The sequence below is a fragment of the Xenopus laevis genome, chromosome 3L (genome assembly GCF_017654675.1).
Source record: "Xenopus laevis strain J_2021 chromosome 3L, Xenopus_laevis_v10.1, whole genome shotgun sequence".
Lineage (NCBI taxonomy): Eukaryota > Metazoa > Chordata > Amphibia > Anura > Pipidae > Xenopus > Xenopus laevis.
The window spans coordinates 69,930,537-69,950,387 of record NC_054375.1 but is presented as its reverse complement, the minus strand read 5'-3'; the positions used below and the strand labels follow the sequence as shown (position 1 = coordinate 69,950,387).

The following is a 19,851-nucleotide window of genomic DNA, read 5'->3' as shown; positions in this document are numbered from 1 at the left end:
TGCACATGGTTGCATCAGATAGGGTCTTTGCTGTATACTTTTGCCCCAACTCACTATCTTGCGGTCATGCTGTTTTTCCAGGGCTGCAGCATAATTTATTAAAATAACTGCTGCCTATATGGTGGCCCAACCTCGACGACATACAATCTCCAGATTAGAAAGGGCACAGTTTGCAATATCATTTGTTAAAACTATGGCAACTACATATTTTTTATGTATGTATAATTTTATTTATATAGCACTTCTTATGTACTCTGCTATATTGGCACCAACATTAATAACCCAGTAAACGGAGTGGCAGAAAATACCAGTAAAGATGAACTCTTGATGGAGACACAGTTTTCCTACAAAGACAGGAGTTTTAGGCACATTATCATAACAGTGCCAATATGAACATGTTATTTAATTTACACGAATTATAGATTATTAAATCTAGAAGTTTAGAACGCTAGTAATCAAACCCCACTGTTTAACATCACCGTAAGAACGGCAGAATATTTTATTTGACTTGTGCAAGTGTACATATAGTCAAATTTAAATTATGACAACTTTGAGGCTCTACTTTTTAAGCACTTAGCAATATTCATTTTCCATAGAAAATTTCGATATTTTAAAATACAAAAATATTTATATCAAATACTTACACTTTTTTTTAAATTACAAACATATAAACTTAAAAACAGCTCTAAAATAATTAAGACATGTTTATCTTTCTTTCATATAAAAATTGGGAAAGTTCAAAAGTCCATTATAACAGTCCATGTACATTCCAAGATGAATATACCTTCAGTCTTTTTTTTTTATTATCCGTAATTGTAAAATTTGAGGTAGCATGTTGAAAACTGTTCATTAAATAAATGCAAATAATTAAATGCTGCTATGTATCCAGCTCATAGCACGGATAACCAGTTCTTTGAAATTCAGAAGTCATTTTGAGAAACAATGTAGAATTTTCATCTGGAGTATTTGTCCTTTGTGATTCATCTTTCCCATTCTCCAACTGCATGTTCAGTTTAGTTTGTGGGAAAGTGTGGGATGTCAGATGACTAAATGATGGTTGTACATAGCCACAAGGAGAATCTAGAGGAGGCCTCCATAAAGGTTTTCCAAAGGTTCCTGTAAAATGAATTTGATTTAGATTGTGATTAGATTCCTAAAATTAGAAGCAAACATAACCCTTAAATTGGGGCATTTAAAACGCCATTTAGCAATATTTGGCCATGCAGAAGGTTTGTAGTTAATCAGGCAATAACCCCAGATCCAGCTTTTGTAATAATATGTACATGGTTTTGTATGAATTTTTCTAATAACATAAAAAAACAAAACCACATTTGGCATCTTGGAATGAGCATGTTTGCTGTGGCTTAGGGACAACAATGCATGGCCATGATTCAAACACAATTAATTTAGGGACAACTGACTGACTTTCATTTGCAACCAACTGAATACATGTGGGTGAAACAGGAAGACTAATACATTTCACTAAGCAATGCATTATTTCTTCAAGTTATAACTTTGTAACATAACAGTGTTCAGTAATGTTGGCCCAATAACAGAATAACAAATGAACAGTATGAATATCCTATAAAACCAGACTTACCTAGATAAGTGCTGCAAGATGCTTGTGACCCTTGGTCATGTTTTAAGCCTAAAATGTCAATATCAGAACTTGCTTTTATTTCAATGTCCTCTTTGTGACTACACGTCGGGCCAACAATTCTACCAGCCAATGACTGTATACCATGACTGCAGGCATTCTTGAAGCAGTCATCATGCGGATGCCCGTAAAAGCCAAAATCCTTCTGCTTTAAATACTCTGATTCATAAAAATTTATATTTGGTGTTCTTTGATCCATGCTGTATCCTATAAATAAAAAAAATTATTTAATTTATATTAAAAAAAACCCCCAAAAAACATAGTCCAAATTATAGATAAAGCAAAAATCTTACATCTAGTATGAGGGCAGAACAAAGCAAGAAGACCGCATTTCTCAAAATGAAATGCAGGTTAAATGTGTCATTAAGAGCTTCAGAGCAACAGTAAAACAGTTTAGAGTGAGGTTGCTCTTTGTGCACTACATATATATGTATTATTAACTGCTGATTCAACAGTTGTCCAATGTATTTTTATAGCAAGATTAAATATTGGTTCTGTAAATCACAAATTCCTATGAATGTGTTTAATTAAGATTGCTTCTACAAAAGCTCTGCTTGCCTTTAGAAATAATACCACCTTACCTGCATGAAATATTTCATATGCATCAGGATCATAAGGATTTCCTCTTAAATACAATGGGCCCGGTACTCCTGTGTAGTTAAAGAGAAGTGGATCCGTTGCAACTTCCAGGTCAGCCTCACTCCCATTATCCATATGACAGACTCCTATGGGTAAAAGGACAAAAACAACTTTGGTCATTTCATGTAAAAATGATTTCAACAGTGGAAATGTTAATTGTCCCACAGTCATTTTAGCTGATCTAATTTGGAAACTGTGCTCTGATTTTTTAGTCCACATTTTCACAAATAGCATTCCAGAGTACCTGTACTGAATATTTGATACAGGACTATTAAGAGTAAATGTAGCAATTTACCATGATCTCTTTGCTGTAAGAAATAACCACTCATTGACGAGGATATGAATTGGTGGCTTCCATTTTCAGATGAACTGTAGCCATCTTGTCTTTCTGCCAATGTGCCTTGGGAGGATAAATAACTTGGGGTATCCACTGGTAGATTTGTCTCATCTGAAATAACAAAGTTTAAAATGATTTACTTCATTAAAAAGCCACAGTTTAAGACTCAGAGTAGACTTTTAGCCAACATGTACACATACAAACACACACCACTAAATGCATAACAATGGACTCAATTTTAAGCTATTTGGGGGCAGAGATCTGATTACTCCTGTGTCTCTTAACACAACACTTTAAGGAACAGTAACAGCAAAAAATGAAAGTGTTTTAAAGGAATGACCATATAATGTACCGTTGTCCTGCACTGGTAAAACCGGTATATTTGATTTAGAAACACAAGTATAGTTTATATACAAAAGCTGCTGTGTAGCCATGGGGGCAGCCATTCAAAGCTGAAAAAGGGGAAAAGGCACAGGATAAGCTGAATAGAACATATAAGCTCTGTAGTATACAATGGGATTCATCAGAACTTATCTGTTATCTACTGTGTATCCTGCACTTGAATGGCTATAGTAGAGTTTCTAAAGCAAACACACCAGTTTTACCAGTTAAGGGCAACATTAAATTATATTGTTGTTCCTTTAAACACACTAATTTTTCGGTGTTACTTGTTCCTTTAATAAAATTCACACTTTAACATGTATTTTTTTTCCATGCTTGTTCAATACTTTGAAGGTATTGTAAAAAGGTACAGAGCTGTATAAACTAGCTGCACTATAATAAGATATAGATACAAGTTTAAACCGAGAAAAACTCTTAACTGAAGAAATATTCTATTTATCTTTCACATTAAGGATGACAAATAATTTATGAGCTATAATAAATAAAAATACTCTTCTGTACATTACAGCCCACTTACAGGTAAAATAATTTCTAGGCAAACTACAAACCTGTATTTGTAACACTGCAGTCTTCATTTTTTCTTCTGGTATGATATATAATGACAACCCAAACAAGGGATGTTCCCACCACACAGCAGACCACTGCAATGATCACTATTCCAGCTGTTGCCCAGCCATCATCTTCTGCAGTTTGTATTGTATTGACAGGTGAATCACAGGTTGGATTAGGTAATACACTAAGATGAATATTGCCTCTTACTGTTCCAAGAATATTGGACACCTCACATGTATATTTGCCAGCATCTTCAAGGTCTGTGTCCACAATAATCAGATGCTGATTTCCAGCAGCAAAAAAATGCCTCTCTGTTACAACTAATGGACTATCATCCTTTGTCCAGTTTACTTTCGGTGTGGGGCTTCCACCTGTGATGCATTGTAAAACAGTTGTTTCCCCCTTTGATGCAGTACGATCCATTAATGGCCGTAGAAACGATGGGGTTTCTGAAAGATAAAAACAAGCAAATTGGTGTGATGTTAAATGTAGAAAACATTCGCAGCTTCAGCTGTTTTAGAACCAAGCCAGAAATGTAATAATCATTATCACAAAAAAGGCAAGGAATAAAGGTTTTTCTGTGCCCTTTTGATGACTTTGGTAGAAAAAAGTATGAAGAGTTCACAAACATTGACTTCATTTTCCCCATTTCCCTTTTTTTCTAACGCAATTTATTACCGTTTCCTCAACATCACTCTGCACTGGCCTGCTAACATTCCAGATGATGTGATTTTCTGTAGCTCATCAACTATTGTAGGGTAAAAACTGTTTATCCCTTATTTGATCTGGTTACAGTGCCCTTAAAGAAACATATTTACTTTGGATGTTGCACCTTCTTTTTTATCCTAAAGCCAATGCTGCAAATAGAGATTTGTAGCTGCTAGCTGAAGTTGGTTATAAAACAGGTATCTTTGTTTCCTATGGCAATAATATTCTGTTCCAGAGGTTTGCCACACTGGACGTAATAAATCCTATTTGTGGAAAGCTAAGTTTAACAGCTATAAATCTGCTACTGTGACATTATCTTCAGATCAAGCATGTACTGCTTGTGAGATTGTCAGGTCAAAAGCAGCTTTCACTCATCAAATTAAAATGAACAACATGTTCTTCCATTCTGCAAATGTATCTATAGTCCACTCTATTTCAAGTTAAATGTTCATCCACCCATCCCTCATTTTACATGCAATTTTAACTCACCTAACACTGTCAGTGTAGCATTAGCGGAAATACTTCCTGCACTGTTCTGGGCAGTACAACTGTACACCCCAATATCTTCTGTTTTAACATTCACTATGAAAAACACATCATCTTCTGGCATGACATGCATGCGCCGCTCTCGGGCTGCAGGAAAGTCTGTGCCACCATTTTTCTGCCAAGCTATTTGTGGTGTTGGATGTCCCACCGCTGCACATTCTAGTCTAGCTGTTGATCCAGCTCGAATAGTAAGGTCCATAGGCATCTTTGTGAATAAGGGAAGCACTGGAGGGAAAAAAAACTGTGTTTAGTCTGTCATTCAAACCACTTCCCAGTCATTGGGATCATATAAATGTAAAAATAAAAACAGGAATTCATTTTTCTTAGGTAAAAAGATTCATGTACTAAAAAAAACTGTGTAAATGCAAAAGGGCAGTTAGATACTGCCAACTGATAATTTGCTGTGTGACTTTTTTTTTGGGTGGTGATACAAGATACATACTGTTAACTGTGAGTTTGGCTTTGACGGAGTATGTTGGACCAAAATGATTGGATATGACACACTGGTATTTTCCCTCACTGATGAATTCCACATTGCGAAGACGCAGAATAGTTGTATATTCCATCACTTCTCCACCTTGTGCCCGTAGATGGGCATAATTTTCAATCTCAGAGTCATGCAGAAGTTCATTGTCTTTTTTCCATGCAAAGGTCATTGGAGATTCACTACTACTGGCTGCTGAACAGATAAAAGTCACATTGGAGCCTTTTATTGCCGACTGAGTTTCAGGCTGAACAGTAATCTGTGGTTTGGGAAAATCATCTGTTTATCATGAAAAAAAAAAATTTAAAAAAAATTAGTCAAAAGCCACTGAAGGTTATGTGCTTTCCATTAGCATAAGTAATTGGGGAATTAATGGGGAAAATACAAACTACCAGTATCATATTAGTATAAAAATCTTACATCCAAAATCAAGTTCTAAATTATTTGTTAGCTCATGGAGAATTCAAATACATTTCATTTATTACTATTAAGACTGGTTGTAGCTAAAACCTTATTAAAATTTAAACACAAGGCTTTTCACAAATAACTGCAACATTACAGGACATGTATCAGTTAGTGGGAAAAGGCACAACTTACCACACACAAAGTCATCAGGGCTAACTGTGAATATACTTTTGCCTTTAAGGATCTGAGGATGGCCACAACTTGCGTTTACAAACATCTGAAACTTGCTTTCTGCTAACCACGTAGGTAACCATTTCAGTTGGCAATCACACAATAGACTTGTGGTGTTCAAGTATCTGTTTAAAAGAACATTTATATGCAATTTAAAAAAAAAAAAAGTTAAGAATCCATTACATTATAAAACCTAAGATTGGGGGGGGGGTGGAGGGGGTTTTGTAAACTGAAAAGAAAGGAATGCACTAAAATGTAGCACCGGTGTCTAGTCACTAAAAGAGACAGTGGAATGCTGCCATTAGCTACAGTGCAAAAATCTTTGGGACACCAGCGCATTCACTGAAGTCACATCCTGCAATAACCAGTTTCCACGTGTAACTTGGAGCAAGATGAAGTTATTTTAAGCTTAACAGACCAAGTGGTCTTGTTTAATGCTGAATTTCAGAATTAGCTAGCTTGAATATTTGACTATATTTGTTATGTAAAAACACAATTCCCTGACAGTACAATTATCTGTACAGTTTAGGGGAGCTGTTAAAATCACTTACAGTTGCTGAAGGCTCTTCATTTGGGAGAATGTATTAGTCTGCATTGAGGTGATGGCATTGTCACTTAGGTCTCTGCAAAGATAAGGACATCTTTGTTAATGCTGGAAGTTCAATATGGTTACTCTGGTTCCAATCCTAAGCTTCTATTCAAGTCTGTTATTCACATTAAACATTGACCTCCCCCCTCTTAACTATAAACCACTGGCTTGCATGGTTTTTAATGTTAACTTTGGGAACCATGTAAACTACATTTCACCCCAGATCTTGCTGTATGGCAGAATTGTCTATAGGTTATTTGCTATCAAATAATCACATGGGTATGATCCTTCCTTCACTTTAAAAAAAATGACTAAGAAAATACACCCTGCTTTCGGTGTACATACTCCTGTTCAGAAATCATGGCCAAGGAACCGGATCACCACCTGTAATGCACAATACCGTCATGCATCTGCAGAACAGGGAAAGTTTGGTTTGGCAGGGAGCAAGGAGACATCTGCAGGGGGCATGTGTTCTTATTTAAATAAGATTATAATTAAGATAGCAGTAATACCCAAATACATTAGAGAAACAATGAAAATCCAAATGTATGCAATTTCATTAGATGTTATATTTTATAAAAAGATTTCACGATATACTTGTGTTGTCAGAAATAGATTACTTACAGGTACTCAAGAGCATCCAACCAAGAAAATGCTTTTTTCGTAATTGATGTAATTCTGTTGTCTTGTAGGGTACTAAAATAAAGGAAAATGTACAACTCAATTAAAATAGGTCACCCTGTACATAAAAATGACTATAACTGTGGCATGTACTTCTATTTATCTTGTATTTAATAATAACTGTTTGTTTGGGCCTGGGTTCTGTTTTAAAACATTATACTTACAGCCTTTGAAGTCTTTCTAGTCCAGAAAACGTTCCATTCATGTCTTCAATGGTCCAAGAAATTTCATTGCTTTTGAGATCTCTGGAAAGAGGAGACATCAAGGTTGAAGTTAGCCATGGGAAGAAAAAACACTGTATAGTCAGATATTCAATCACATACATGTATCTAACTGTTCCTGTTCTTTATTTGCAGAGCCTGTTCTACTTAGGTGCAAAACAAAGGCTGCAAAGCCTGAGGCCAGAATAAGCACTAAAGTTAAACCTACGGGTGTTCTTTAATGACCTCCGTATACAAAACAATAGAACTTTTACACCCTTGAATAGAGAACAATGCCCCTTCATACATTTAATGGCTATGGCACATAGGGAGATTGCCCTAAGGCTTTGTGAACCTGCTCATGCCCTCATTTAACCACAAACCTTTGACAGCAATAAAACTAGCAATATTGGCTTAGAAATGACTTGACTCCAATGAATGAGTTCCACTGAATTTCAGAGAGATCTTTTAAACATGTGTCTTAAAGACAGATGCATGGGACTGTTTACAGACAAAGTATGTGGGAAAGATAATGTATTTACATTTCTCCAATATTTAGGTAACGTAATGCTAGGATATAGGTTTACAAATAGCAAGGACACTTACAAACTGTTCAAACTTGATAGTCCACGAAATGCTCCATCTGCTATAAAATTGACTTTGTTGTTCCCTATATGTAAACCACTAAGAAGGCCTAAGCCTCCAAAGCTTGACTCCTCTAGTCTGGTTAGTTGATTGAAGGACAAATCTCTGTAAAACAGAATGAAGAAAGAGATCACTCCTTGACATCTATGAAATAAGACAATGAAATAAGAAATATGTTCTAAACATGCTTAAGGATCTATAAAATTACCAACATAGACAACCATAATATTGCAAAACAAACAAATAATCATAAGTGTGTTTGTCTCTTCAGCATGCAACAGACCCTTGTAGAATTTAAGAAAAACATATAAAACTGTAGTAAGAAACTCATGTTTTTGCAAGAATTCTTGAGTATATGCTGGAATTAAATGAAAGCAATACTTACAGCTCACTGAGTTTTTGGCAAAACTCCCAGGCATCAGGGCTGATACTCCTGATGGCATTTTGGCTGAGATGGAGTTTTTGCAACATAAGCAGGCCATACAACCATCCCTTAGTAATTTCTGTAAGTCTGTTGTGATCCAGTTGCCTAAAAAGTATAAATATATATTTTATAAATACATGTATTTACATAGATATATTGGCATAAGGATAATTCAGAATTCATTCAACGGATTAAGGTAGGGGAACATTTTGGTTTTATGCATTTTAATTATACTGTAAATTGGATAATGTATGCATTTAAAATTTAAGGTAATACAATAACATTTTATACACTTTGAATACCGGCTCTTAAAAGACTAACATAACTAGCCATAACAGAGCTGTAATCCTTATTCATGATGCTGTTATAGATCTTTTAGACTTGAGAGCACCAAGGAACATTTTTGAAAACCAATGGCCAACTGGTCAGAAGTATGCAATTAGGCAAACCACAAGCATTGCCATATTACACAGATCTTAGCAGTTCATTCCATGGGTTGATCAGGTGGCTACCCCATATCAGCTGTGTTATCAACAGAGACCTTACAGTATGCCCTTCATGTGGTGGAATTTACAATTTTTTATAGAAAAAAAAAACCAGGAAATTAAACAGAAGGTTCATAGATGAAAAACATTTAAACTATAATGTACACATTTCACACAAACAACGGTGCGAATGGGATTTCTGTATTTACGTACATAATAAGAGGCAGTTACTTACATAATTTCCATTGTACTTAATCCCCAAAATGCTCCATCCATAAGCCGTGCTATTGAATTCCTCTGTATTCTTAGTGATTTTAAAGAGTCAAGTCCCTGAAATGTGAGCCCCAAAATTTCTTTAATTCTGTTTCGATTTAGTTCTCTGTAATAAAATAAACAAGGGTTACTTGTAATACACATTTTGGCTACTAAAAGGAGTGCAAATCAAAAATATTTGTATGGCTCAAAATGTTGCAGTTTATATATAAGGGTAAAAAAAACATGTAGTGCTCTACATGTAAAACAAGTCTTCTTAAAACAAGACCACAGCTATACTAACATGATTTTAAAACACAACAAAAAAGGGGATAACCATCACATACAGATGTGCAAATGGAAAACTAATCTCTATGACTGCTGAAAAAAAACTATAACCATGCATATGATATATTGAGGGCAGACATACTGGCTTGAATACTTACAGGTGCTGCAGATTGGACAATTTGAACATTTTAGATGGAATATTTGAGATCCGATTCTTATTGAGTTTCAATACTTGTAATGTAGCTGATAAATTGTCAAATGCACCGGACTGCATTGTGTTTATACGATTATTATTGATATACCTAAAAAGAAAAAAAAAGTTGTTTTGTTTAAAAATGCAAGAAAGTTTATTCTTTATACATTGATAAAATGTACATTAAATAACATGGCACATGCTACTTTTTAATAGGCAAGGAAATGCAGGAAGAGCTACCATAACAAGAAAAGCCTTGGCATTTCTATGACAGTGTCAACTACAGTGATTTAAAACCCCTCCAAATTGTGTCTGTAAGTTACACTCCCATTTAGACTGTAAGCCCCACGGGGTAGGGTCCTCAATTCTTTGGTCTCCTTGATAGGGATGGGCGAATTTTTTCGCCTCATTTCGCCGAAAAAATTATGCCCATAGACTTGTATGGCGACGTGCGTAAAAAAAAATAAATAAATAAGACGCGCGTCAAAACAATTTCGCCGCGCGACAAAATTTTTTGGACGCCCATAGACTTTAATGGGCATCTGTAACATTTCGCCGGTCGCAAATTTTTGGCGAAACAAAATGGGTCAAATTTGCCCATCCCTACTCCTTAACACTGAGCACTTAATCTGTATCTTAATTATATTTTATATTTATGTGAATTGTATTTCTAATAATGCACTTATTGTTACTTATAAATGCAGCGAACCCTTGTTTGTTCCTACAAATTTATTGTTTTGCTATACAGTACTCCTTGCCCTCAAGGAGCACTATACAAATAAAAATATACATACAAGCCTGATAGGCACATTATCATAACAGTGATAAATATACATATATGCATTTCTGGTGACAGTTTCATTTACTTACAGATACTTTAGCTGCAGTGCAGGAAATGATCCAGCTCTCAGCTCGGTGATAAGATTGTTACTCAAGTCTAGTGTTTCCAGAGATTGGTAAGGTTTCAGGTGCTCTGGCAAGATTACTTCAATTTTATTATTTGTCCTAAAAAAAAAACGCACACTTTTTTGTTTAGCAATCATCCGTGTAATTCAAATTATAAGTATTTTAATTAACTTTGATAAAGTCAATGTACAATTCAAAAAATGTAATTGTGAGTATATCTATCTATCTATCTATATATATATATATATATATATGTATATGGACAGCACTTCATTCCCAGCAGCTAGATTATCCCTGCCCCTGTGCACGGATCCAATTGCATATACAATAAAGAACCAAAAAATGCCAGCACCAAGGGTCGTGTCAAAAAGACATATCATGTCTTAATACAAACTTTTTGACACAAGACCCTTGGTGCTGGCATTTTTTGGTTCTTAATTGTGTGTGTATATATGTATGTATGTATGTATGTATGTATGTATGTATGTATGTATGTATGTATGTATATACATATATACATATATACACACATATACATATATATATATATATATATATATATATATATATATATATATATATATATATATATATATATATATATATACACACATACATATATACACACACACACACACACTTTAGATATCAATATGTGCATACAATAAGGAATGTACTGCCTACTGCACAATATATGGACAGCAGAAGATGCCTAACTGTTCTATAAAAGTATTAAAGCACTTGGCCTGTAGCCTTGTGCTTTAACAGGGACACAGGACTCCTTGAAGACTTCTGATATCCTTTCATGAATGCCACAGGTGTAGATTCTTTAACACGAAGGGAGACAAGACGACACACAACAGGCTTATTAAGAAGGTAATTACTAACAAAGTGTTAAAACCATAAATTACTCTAGAGATAAACTTTCCTATGCTTGTTACAGCTGGGGCCAGCAATTTCCTGTACAGAACACCCTCTAAATTGCAGCCAGAATGTGCTCAGTATTAGTGGAGCCTTGTATACACAGGGGCCTTTGTGTGGAACATTCATTACAAAAGATATTTCATATAGAAAGATGAATAATGGGAAATCAATTACATAACATGAGCTTCGGCTATCTGTTCTAGGCTAAAACAAAACTGATACACAAACCAGAAGTTGGCAATAGAATTACTTTTTAAAGAACAAATTTTAAATCCAGTTCTGTCCGCAACTCCAATTGAAAAGTTCTTTCACAAGCCATTTACAGCAAAAATACCAGTCAAACAAGTTAATGACTAGATTCTTATTAAGCAAAACATCACAAATATTTCTCAGTGCTATAATACTAAGGAACCTTAAAAGATCATTACAGTTCCAAGGTTGGTATCCTTGGAAATCTAAATGCCAACACGTCTGGTAGACAAGGGTGGTCCCATCTGAAAGATAGTTTGTGTAAGATATAAGGAGGATGCCAATTTTATCTACAGCTGAAACACTCAAAGCAAAATGGTTTTCAATTCTAACCATGTTTTAGTTAAGTTGGGACTGTAAGCCAATTGTTGGATCTCAAACTTGTGCTGAAAAGGTCTAAATTTTAATGCTCTGAACTAAAAATGGTCACACATGCCAATATCGTACATCTGCAGTTGAGTTTTTCCCAACCAACCAAAATCCATAATGTATGTATAGACAGACAGACACAAAAAAAAACATATTCTATTGGAAAACATACCTAATCTCAAAATAGTTTGACAGTTCATACAATTACTATACTTACAAGGAAAAGAGTGTTATGTTTGCAGACAGCTGTCCAAGATCTGGTATGATTTGCAATTCATTATTATTCAGCCGCCTGTTTAAAGGAAACACACACGAGGATTGTTAAAAAATAATCAAAATTATTAAATGATTGTTGATTCTAATTTTATTTGATCGGACAGATACAACCTACATGCAAGACATGTAACATATCAAACAAAAGATTCACGGTGCCAAAAAAAAAAAAAATACTTACAGTTCTCTCAGATTATGAAGGTGATTCATGGAACTGGCTTTGATTGAAGACAGTTTGTTATGACTCAAATCCCTAATATAAGACAGAAAAGACTTCACTGCAAGGTTCGTCTAGTTTTATTACTCAATGTTCATAACGTCTCAAATGAATTTGCATCATTTCCCCCCCAATATTTGAGATTTCCTCCTGACATCTGAATCAAGAGGTCTTCAGTTTCTGGGAGCCACTAAATTTAGATACGATCTAGACTTTCATTACAGTTACCTCACTTCGTGTAACACTTTTTCATTTATCGGAGTAATGGGCAACGTTCTCATTACCATAACTGTGCTACCTGCTAAGAAATTTCTCAACTCAAAAAAAAAAAAAAAAAAAGTAGTTTGGGGGGTAAAAAAAAGCATATACCTGCTTAAATGACTGAAGAAGAGTTTATAGCTTTTTATTGTAAATTGTGAATTACCAATACATTGTAAACTTACTGGGAATATTTAAGTAATTAGTGTTAATTGTTGGGCTCTGGTGAATGCATTGATATTTTGTACCCCTTAATTTCCACGTTACACAGTATCCATTATAAATACTTTTGCCAATAAAATAAGTATGTAGCAAAAAATAGTTTACACTGAGAAAAAAACATTCTGAAAAACGACAACAGATGCAATCTTTGAATTAATAGGAAACTGATCTATGGCATGTTTTATTGGGAATAAGCCAAAAGGGACTCCTTACTAATAGAAACAGCCACCATAAAACATCAAATAGCAAGGCACAATTGGAACAACACTGCTAAAATTCACTTGCCACATTGTTAAGTACTAAAGATTTATTGTGATGTTATCTGCAGGTCAAGAGGGCACTCGAGACTTTGCATCAATAAATATAGTGCTGGGCTGCAAAATTCTTTGAATCTACCTTGCACTCATCAACTACTTAAATGATTTTGTTCAGTTTACTATGTAAAGGAATGGAAAGAATTAAAATGATGTATAGCTAAATAAAAAGCTGTGCAATATGTCCTACTTACTATGGGGAATGGATTGTTACCAATTTCCTACCCATGATGCCTCAGGAAGGGTGCAATGCAACAAAGAATTGTTTCTTAGACTGAACTAAAGTAAAACATAGGGAAGATGCTCGTTTGGAGAGTCATTTTTGTTGTAAAAGAAAATCAGATCACGTCCGATTATACTGATAGAGGGTTTCACTGTTGCTATAAATCTTTTGTGTTACGGCAAGGAGTGACAAAAGCACACATTTCCATCCAATAACGCAAAGAACATTAAATTAAAGCAGTTAAAATGCGAATTGTATGTTTATTAATGCAATCTGTGGCTTTTTATGGTTTCTATTTTATAAGGTATGATACGATTTACTGCTAACCCTCTGCACACAGGCCAGAGCAGAGCAGCAGGCACAGGTCAGCTTGGTCTGGCAATATGGTACCCTCAGAAACATATAGAGCACTTTGAGTGTGTGAAATAGTGCAGTTACAAACCCTGCTGTACATGATCACAATACTGGAGCCAGACACTTTCACTTACAGCTCAAGCTCTCATCCAACCATCTGGAATCCATCAAGGCAGCCACAAACACAACTTTTATTATGTATCAAACAAACGTAGCCATTTTAACACTGTAAATACATACTTTGTTACGATGACACAATTCTAATTCCACATGCACCAGGTTGCATTTTAGCAGGATTTTAAATAAATTAAGTAGCTACAATTGTACAAAAAAAAAAAAAGTGTAGAAAATCTCTTAAGCAAACACACCTGGTTTTCAATTTAAAATGTTAAAAAAGCACATTGAGGGGAAAACTATTTCTGGAAGCCTTAAGGATTTTGGTTTACGGTGCAAAATGAGGCTTCAGTTGCTACACATTTACCATGACGCAGTCAAATGATACCAATATCTTTTGATAGGCCCTATTTACCTCTTTAATCGTTCAGTATGTATATGTAATGTTATATTGGATGCATACTTCTATGTAAAAAGTGCTATAATAATATATTACATATATACAAATTAAAGAGTACACAGGTTTGTACAGCCATTGTTGTAAGCTTGCCAAGCATAAATATATCTGTTACACCAAAATCAATTGAAACAAGACATGTGACCCAATACAAAGGCAGCTGTTAACACTGCCATGGCATACACATAGGGTACATGAACTTCCACAGAAATTATTTCTTATCATGTATTTATAGCCAACATATTCCACAGCACAGTACAATAACCAAGTGTATTACATAAAGAATACAAGAGTTAAAGGGCTCTGCCCAAAAGCGTACAATCTAAAAGGATCAGGAGTAATGTTTTTTACTTAACTGAGAAAGAAAATGGACTTCTTTTTTAAATGTCACAACAGAGTCTATAAAAGCATGAAACTTTTGCAGCTGAAGTAAATACTATGCAAAAAAACAACCAGAAAAAAATTGTAGGAATTTAAACAAAAAAAACCCCACCTCCTCTCTGTGCAGCCAATCAAAATATTCCCTAAAGACAGCAACATTGTGTGTCTTATAATATATGCCTGAAAAAAAAAAACAAATAAATGTTGCCAATCAATACGTTTCAAAATTATCTTTATTATTAACTAAATTTGTGTCGATTAGCCTTCCAATGCCTTAACCTTCTCCTGAATAAAATCTATTAGCACATTTTCCAGGATGAAATTAACCATGTTTGCTCAAACAGCCCGACCACATATGTTCCTCACACCTACAAAGATGAAGCTCTGTGACTCAAGGGCCAAATGTCACAGCTGTTAATTGAGTAAACACAGTAGGGTCTCTGTCTTAGAATCTCAGTTTATTTACACAGATGCAACTTGCTTAAATGAATTTTTAGGAATGTCAACTTGCAAAAGAACAAGAGAAAATCGCCACCACAAAATGTGTGCATATATACAAGTTTGCAGCTATATAAACACAAACACGGACGGGTTCTAACAGATGTGCTCTAGGTTTAGAAAAATATAAATTCTTAAATATTTAAAAGGTACAGAAAGTATAGCAAAACTTGTATTTATACTATTTAATAAAACTACTAAACACAAATATCGCAAAATAAAATCAAAATACTGTAACAGTACTTAAAAAGTGTCTCCTACATTTGTTGAATTAGAGAACGAGAAAAAGTGAGTGCACTTCACAAAGCTACTCAAATACTCGCTTCCATATGTTGTCAATACAGCTATTCACTCTCATGAATAAGACAGCATGACCTCCAGATGAGGTAATTGAACAGAATTAGCCACATCTAATTGAATGCCTTCCTGCTTAGTTTAACTTTAAACCCCTTATCTATACTTGGTAAATGCAACAGAAAAATCTGAAAGCCATGGTGGAACACAAGATAAAACACCAACAAAGAGAGAGAGGAGAGAGAGGGAGAGAGGGAGAGAGGGAGAGAGGGAGAGAGGGAGAGAGAGAGAGAAGAAATAATTTCAAAATTGGACCAAAAAAAATGCGGCAGTTGTAAAACCATAGCATCTGCCTCTGTCTTTAAAACAAGTGATGCAAGACTGTGCATTTAATTGTATTTTAACCTACCAGTGTGTGGACTTGGATGTGTTTATGTATTTCGATGAATATAAAATAAAAAAAATCTGTTGCCATCTAAAAGAACATTGTAATATTCACAAATGTATGTTTTAATAAATAAAAGGCAATTAAAACTCTATAGCAAGTAAGAGGACTAAATTGGTTTCACCAAATAGGACTTCTGTACTTCAAATTCCCATTTACAGCAATGCTAATCTGCCCACCACTTGCCCCAGGCAATGTGCCTGACCAATACTAGCAGGTCATATGAACTCAGCACTTTCTATTCTAGAGTTTTACGCTGTCAGACCAGGCCCGAAACTGCCTGCCTTACATCTTTACTAGTGTTTACAGGACAGCAACAAGCTTCTCTTAGAAGAAATGTATTTGTGAAAAGGAAGAATGTTTTGAAAACCACAGGCAGGTACAAAAGGTATGCACATCAGGTTCAACTTCCATCTGATATGGGTACCAACAACTTTTTTCTGAAGCAAGCTTCGATCAAGACAGTAAGTTAAAACTCTCTGGGGTAGGCCCATTTAGACAAACCACAGTACAACAAGAACCACAAAGTAATCATAGCATTTGCTCCACCAGTGTATTTACACCAATTTCTGACCCCACTTGTTCAGAAGGGACAGTCCAGGTGGTGATGGGCACTGATCCACTAAAAGAGAAAACACCACATAGAAAACACCACATATGCCATTAGCCGAACACCTGTTTGAGAGTTCTTACCCACATACGTCCCCCCACCACAATCAAAAAAAAAAAAAATGTTTAATCTTATAAAAACGAGTGACACTTATAGTAAATGATAGTCGCCAGATAGAGCACTCTGATTAAATTAAATGCAATCAGAGCAACACTACTAGCCAGCATTTCTAGAAGGGTGTCCCAGATTTGTCATCTGCTAACTTTGTTAAATAAGCAAATGTAAGGCAATATGAGAATGCTGGCAATGAACAATACAATATGGTTAGCCATTCCATCAGTTTCATTCAAACTGAATTATTATATAGAGGGGACTTTGCGATGCTAGGTGAACACACGCATTAATCAAAATCCAATGAGTTGGAACAAAATATATTGCTGTAAAAAATTTAAAATTCATTCTGTCACTGGCAACCTAAGAAACCGATGAAGCTTAATTTTTTTTTTAAAAAAATTGAGCAAATTCATAAATCCATGCTTGAGTATTTGCATCTGCCAATGCACCACGTTGGCAAGAGTATGGTGCATTGGCAGACTCTTTTCAGTTCCTCTTCACTTCTAGTTACAATAATTAAGGTTATCGACCCCAAATTGTGGACCAAAAAAAATAGAGATTTATTTTTATAGGCAGTTGCATGGTATCTGTCAGTATGGAACACAGATCAACTGACTGGATGTTGCTCAGGGTGGTCCTGTGTTTGACCAACTTGTGAAGGCTAAGAAGTAAGAATACCTTGGGTCAAGGAGATGTTGACAATAATGGCCATTACAGCTATGGGGAACTAGACATTATCTGGACTATCCACTCTCCACACATGGTCCGAAATTCGAACGAAACCTTGATTCCTACGATCAGATCTTTGTATCTAAGGCCAGTTTAAGGCCTTGAACCAACAAATGCTTTATTTACCATCTAAAATTAGCAGGGAGCCAATCTTTTCAGAAGGTCAATGAAGTCTCACTCCAATATGCCAGACTACATGCTCTGAAAGGCAGGGCCTCACTGCAACCAACACAGAAGTGTTTACAGCTTTACACACCATCTTGATTGTGTACACAAGTAAAGATATTAAAGAAATATATATATATATATACATATATATATATACATATATATATATATATATATATATATATATATATATATATATTCTGAAATAAGGTCTATGGATAAAAATAGCAAAAATAGCCAAGTTATCGTCATTATCATGGATTATCATTTACACTGCAACTTGTAGGGATCCAAGTATAGCAAATTCAGATGGAAAAATAATAAATAAGAGTCCTCAGAATATTTGAGGCCCTGTTAATCTTAAAATTTGGCCACATGCATTTACATTACCTGAATTTTGATGCATTATCCATTGTTAGTAGCCCAAACCTAGTTCTGCATGCTATGAACGTTTACATGGTGGAAGAGGAAGTTTAAACAGAAAGGAGCTTCAGGAAATGTGAGGGACAATGGACACATGAATATTCTTAATCTGCCATGAATTCAATCAGTAGGTGAAGGAATGAAAAATCCAACATGCATTCCTAAAGCTTCACAGGCCAGCGAGAACAATGTTAGATAAAAGGGACTTCATTTACAGCTCTTTTGTAATTAAACAATGAAGTGCCGAACTCCATCAGAGCTTGATGAGGATTGCCATTGTGAGCAATCATTGAGTCATGAGTGGACAAAAAACACAAAAAACTGGGGCTACGTTAGCATAATTAAAGCAATGTTGAATCCTGTTGGAGTATACAAATTTTAACGACTCTATGCTTTGGGTTGCAACACACCTATTTGCATATAAAGTGAATGTGTGAACTGACGTCAATCTCATCACCTCCATATCAGACATTTTGTTTATTTCCTGGAAAGGCTACATTATATATCTTTATAGGTGCGAACAGGAAAGGGGCTGTATGCAATTCCATCCATGCCATTAGATAGAAAATAGAGCCTTATCAAATGCATGTAGTCACATAATATTTTATTTCTTACCCAACTACCTCAAGTAATATGAACTGACAAGAAACTCAAACCTGATGTTTGCTGAACTCCAACTCCCAGAATGCTATAAGCCTTGCTGTTCATACAAGGGCTGCATACACATGCTGGTATAAGAAATCACATTCTGTTCTGGGTGGGGAGTACATAATAAACAATTAAGGTCCCCTATAATAAACTTTTCATAAGTAAACCTGGGCCCACTAGCTGTAGCCCCTCACTCAATGCTGCTGCAGTTGCCAGACAGTCACTGGGAAAGGCAAAGTCGCCCCTCACAGGACCTCAGTAGCCCCCCTCCCCCGTCAAGATACTTACAGCTGCACGACCCATTGCGGGAGATTGCTCGGTACCACGGTGAGTTTCCTCCGGCTGCAGTCCAGTAGATCCCCAAGGCAGCGGCAAGGAGACGGACACAGCCCGCGGTCCCTTCTCACCCTACGTTCCAATCCTTTAAATCCCACTACCAATGGGGTAAGAAGCAGCAGCGAGAAAATGATCCTCCGCCAAGAGAGCGGCATCGTACACATCCACATTCCAACAGCTACTAGCGCCTTCCCGACTCCCCCGCTCAGTCACAGACACAGCGAATCCTCCTCACTGTACGAGGCCAAAGTTACATCCCTCGCTCCCACGGAAAATCACAGCTCACGGCTCCTCGAGAAACCGAATAAGTCACCGAGCGCTCAGAGGGGAAAAAAAATTCCAGTTCCAATAAGTAAACTTTCCCCCTTGTGTTCCCCTGGCTGTGTGGAAGAGGGCTGGGCTTTCCTCCTATTGGACAAAGCAACCCCCCTCACGTGATCAAAACAAGCCAAGAGAATGGGGGTTGGGCGAGCAAGAGAACCGAAGAAAGCAATGAGTGGAGATTTACAGTCCTCTACCTCACACCTCTCAATTAACAGATTACACTGATTGTTGATAAACACTGATTAGATTGCAGTTTCCCTCTCTGCCTTTGCAAACTGCTCCT

The 19,851-nt window shown here is 35.8% G+C and overlaps 1 protein-coding gene across 3 annotated transcripts; it reads right to left on the bottom strand.

The window, feature by feature from the left end:
- Positions 1–468: 468 nt before the first annotated feature.
- lrig3.L (leucine-rich repeats and immunoglobulin like domains 3 L homeolog) lies at positions 469–19,643 on the bottom strand. Of its 3 annotated transcripts, none has more exons than XM_018252509.2 (19): positions 19,197–19,643; positions 12,621–12,692; positions 12,384–12,458; positions 10,589–10,723; positions 9,684–9,827; positions 9,221–9,364; positions 8,462–8,605; positions 8,038–8,181; positions 7,396–7,476; positions 7,175–7,246; positions 6,513–6,584; positions 5,923–6,086; positions 5,284–5,604; positions 4,785–5,066; positions 3,584–4,036; positions 2,592–2,744; positions 2,239–2,382; positions 1,601–1,864; positions 469–1,116 (listed from the first exon to the last, which is right to left on the bottom strand). In XM_018252509.2, exons 1-19 carry the CDS (start codon positions 19,412–19,414, stop codon positions 878–880), a joined length of 3,321 nt encoding a protein of 1,106 aa, XP_018107998.1. In that variant the 5' UTR covers positions 19,415–19,643; the 3' UTR covers positions 469–877. The 3 variants fall into 3 exon arrangements, with proteins under 3 accessions (XP_018107998.1, XP_018108000.1, XP_018107999.1); XM_018252511.2 differs by lacking the exon at positions 19,197–19,643 and adding an exon at positions 18,228–19,100; XM_018252510.2 differs by lacking the exon at positions 19,197–19,643 and adding an exon at positions 15,092–15,153.
- Between the last annotated feature and the right edge of the window lie 208 nt (positions 19,644–19,851).

Excerpts from the sequence above, each read along its gene's own strand:
- lrig3.L (XM_018252509.2), bottom strand. The coding sequence starts at position 19,414 with ATGTGGATGTGTACGATGCCGCTCTCTTGGCGGAGGATCATTTTCTCG. Across the intron at positions 12,693-19,196 it reads CCGCAATGGGTCGTGCAGCT|GGATTTGAGTCATAACAAAC; the intron begins GTAAGTATCTTG and ends GTCTTATATTAG. Across the intron at positions 7,477-8,037 it reads CTATCAAGTTTGAACAGTTT|AGATCTCAAAAGCAATGAAA; the intron begins GTAAGTGTCCTT and ends TCCTCTTTCCAG.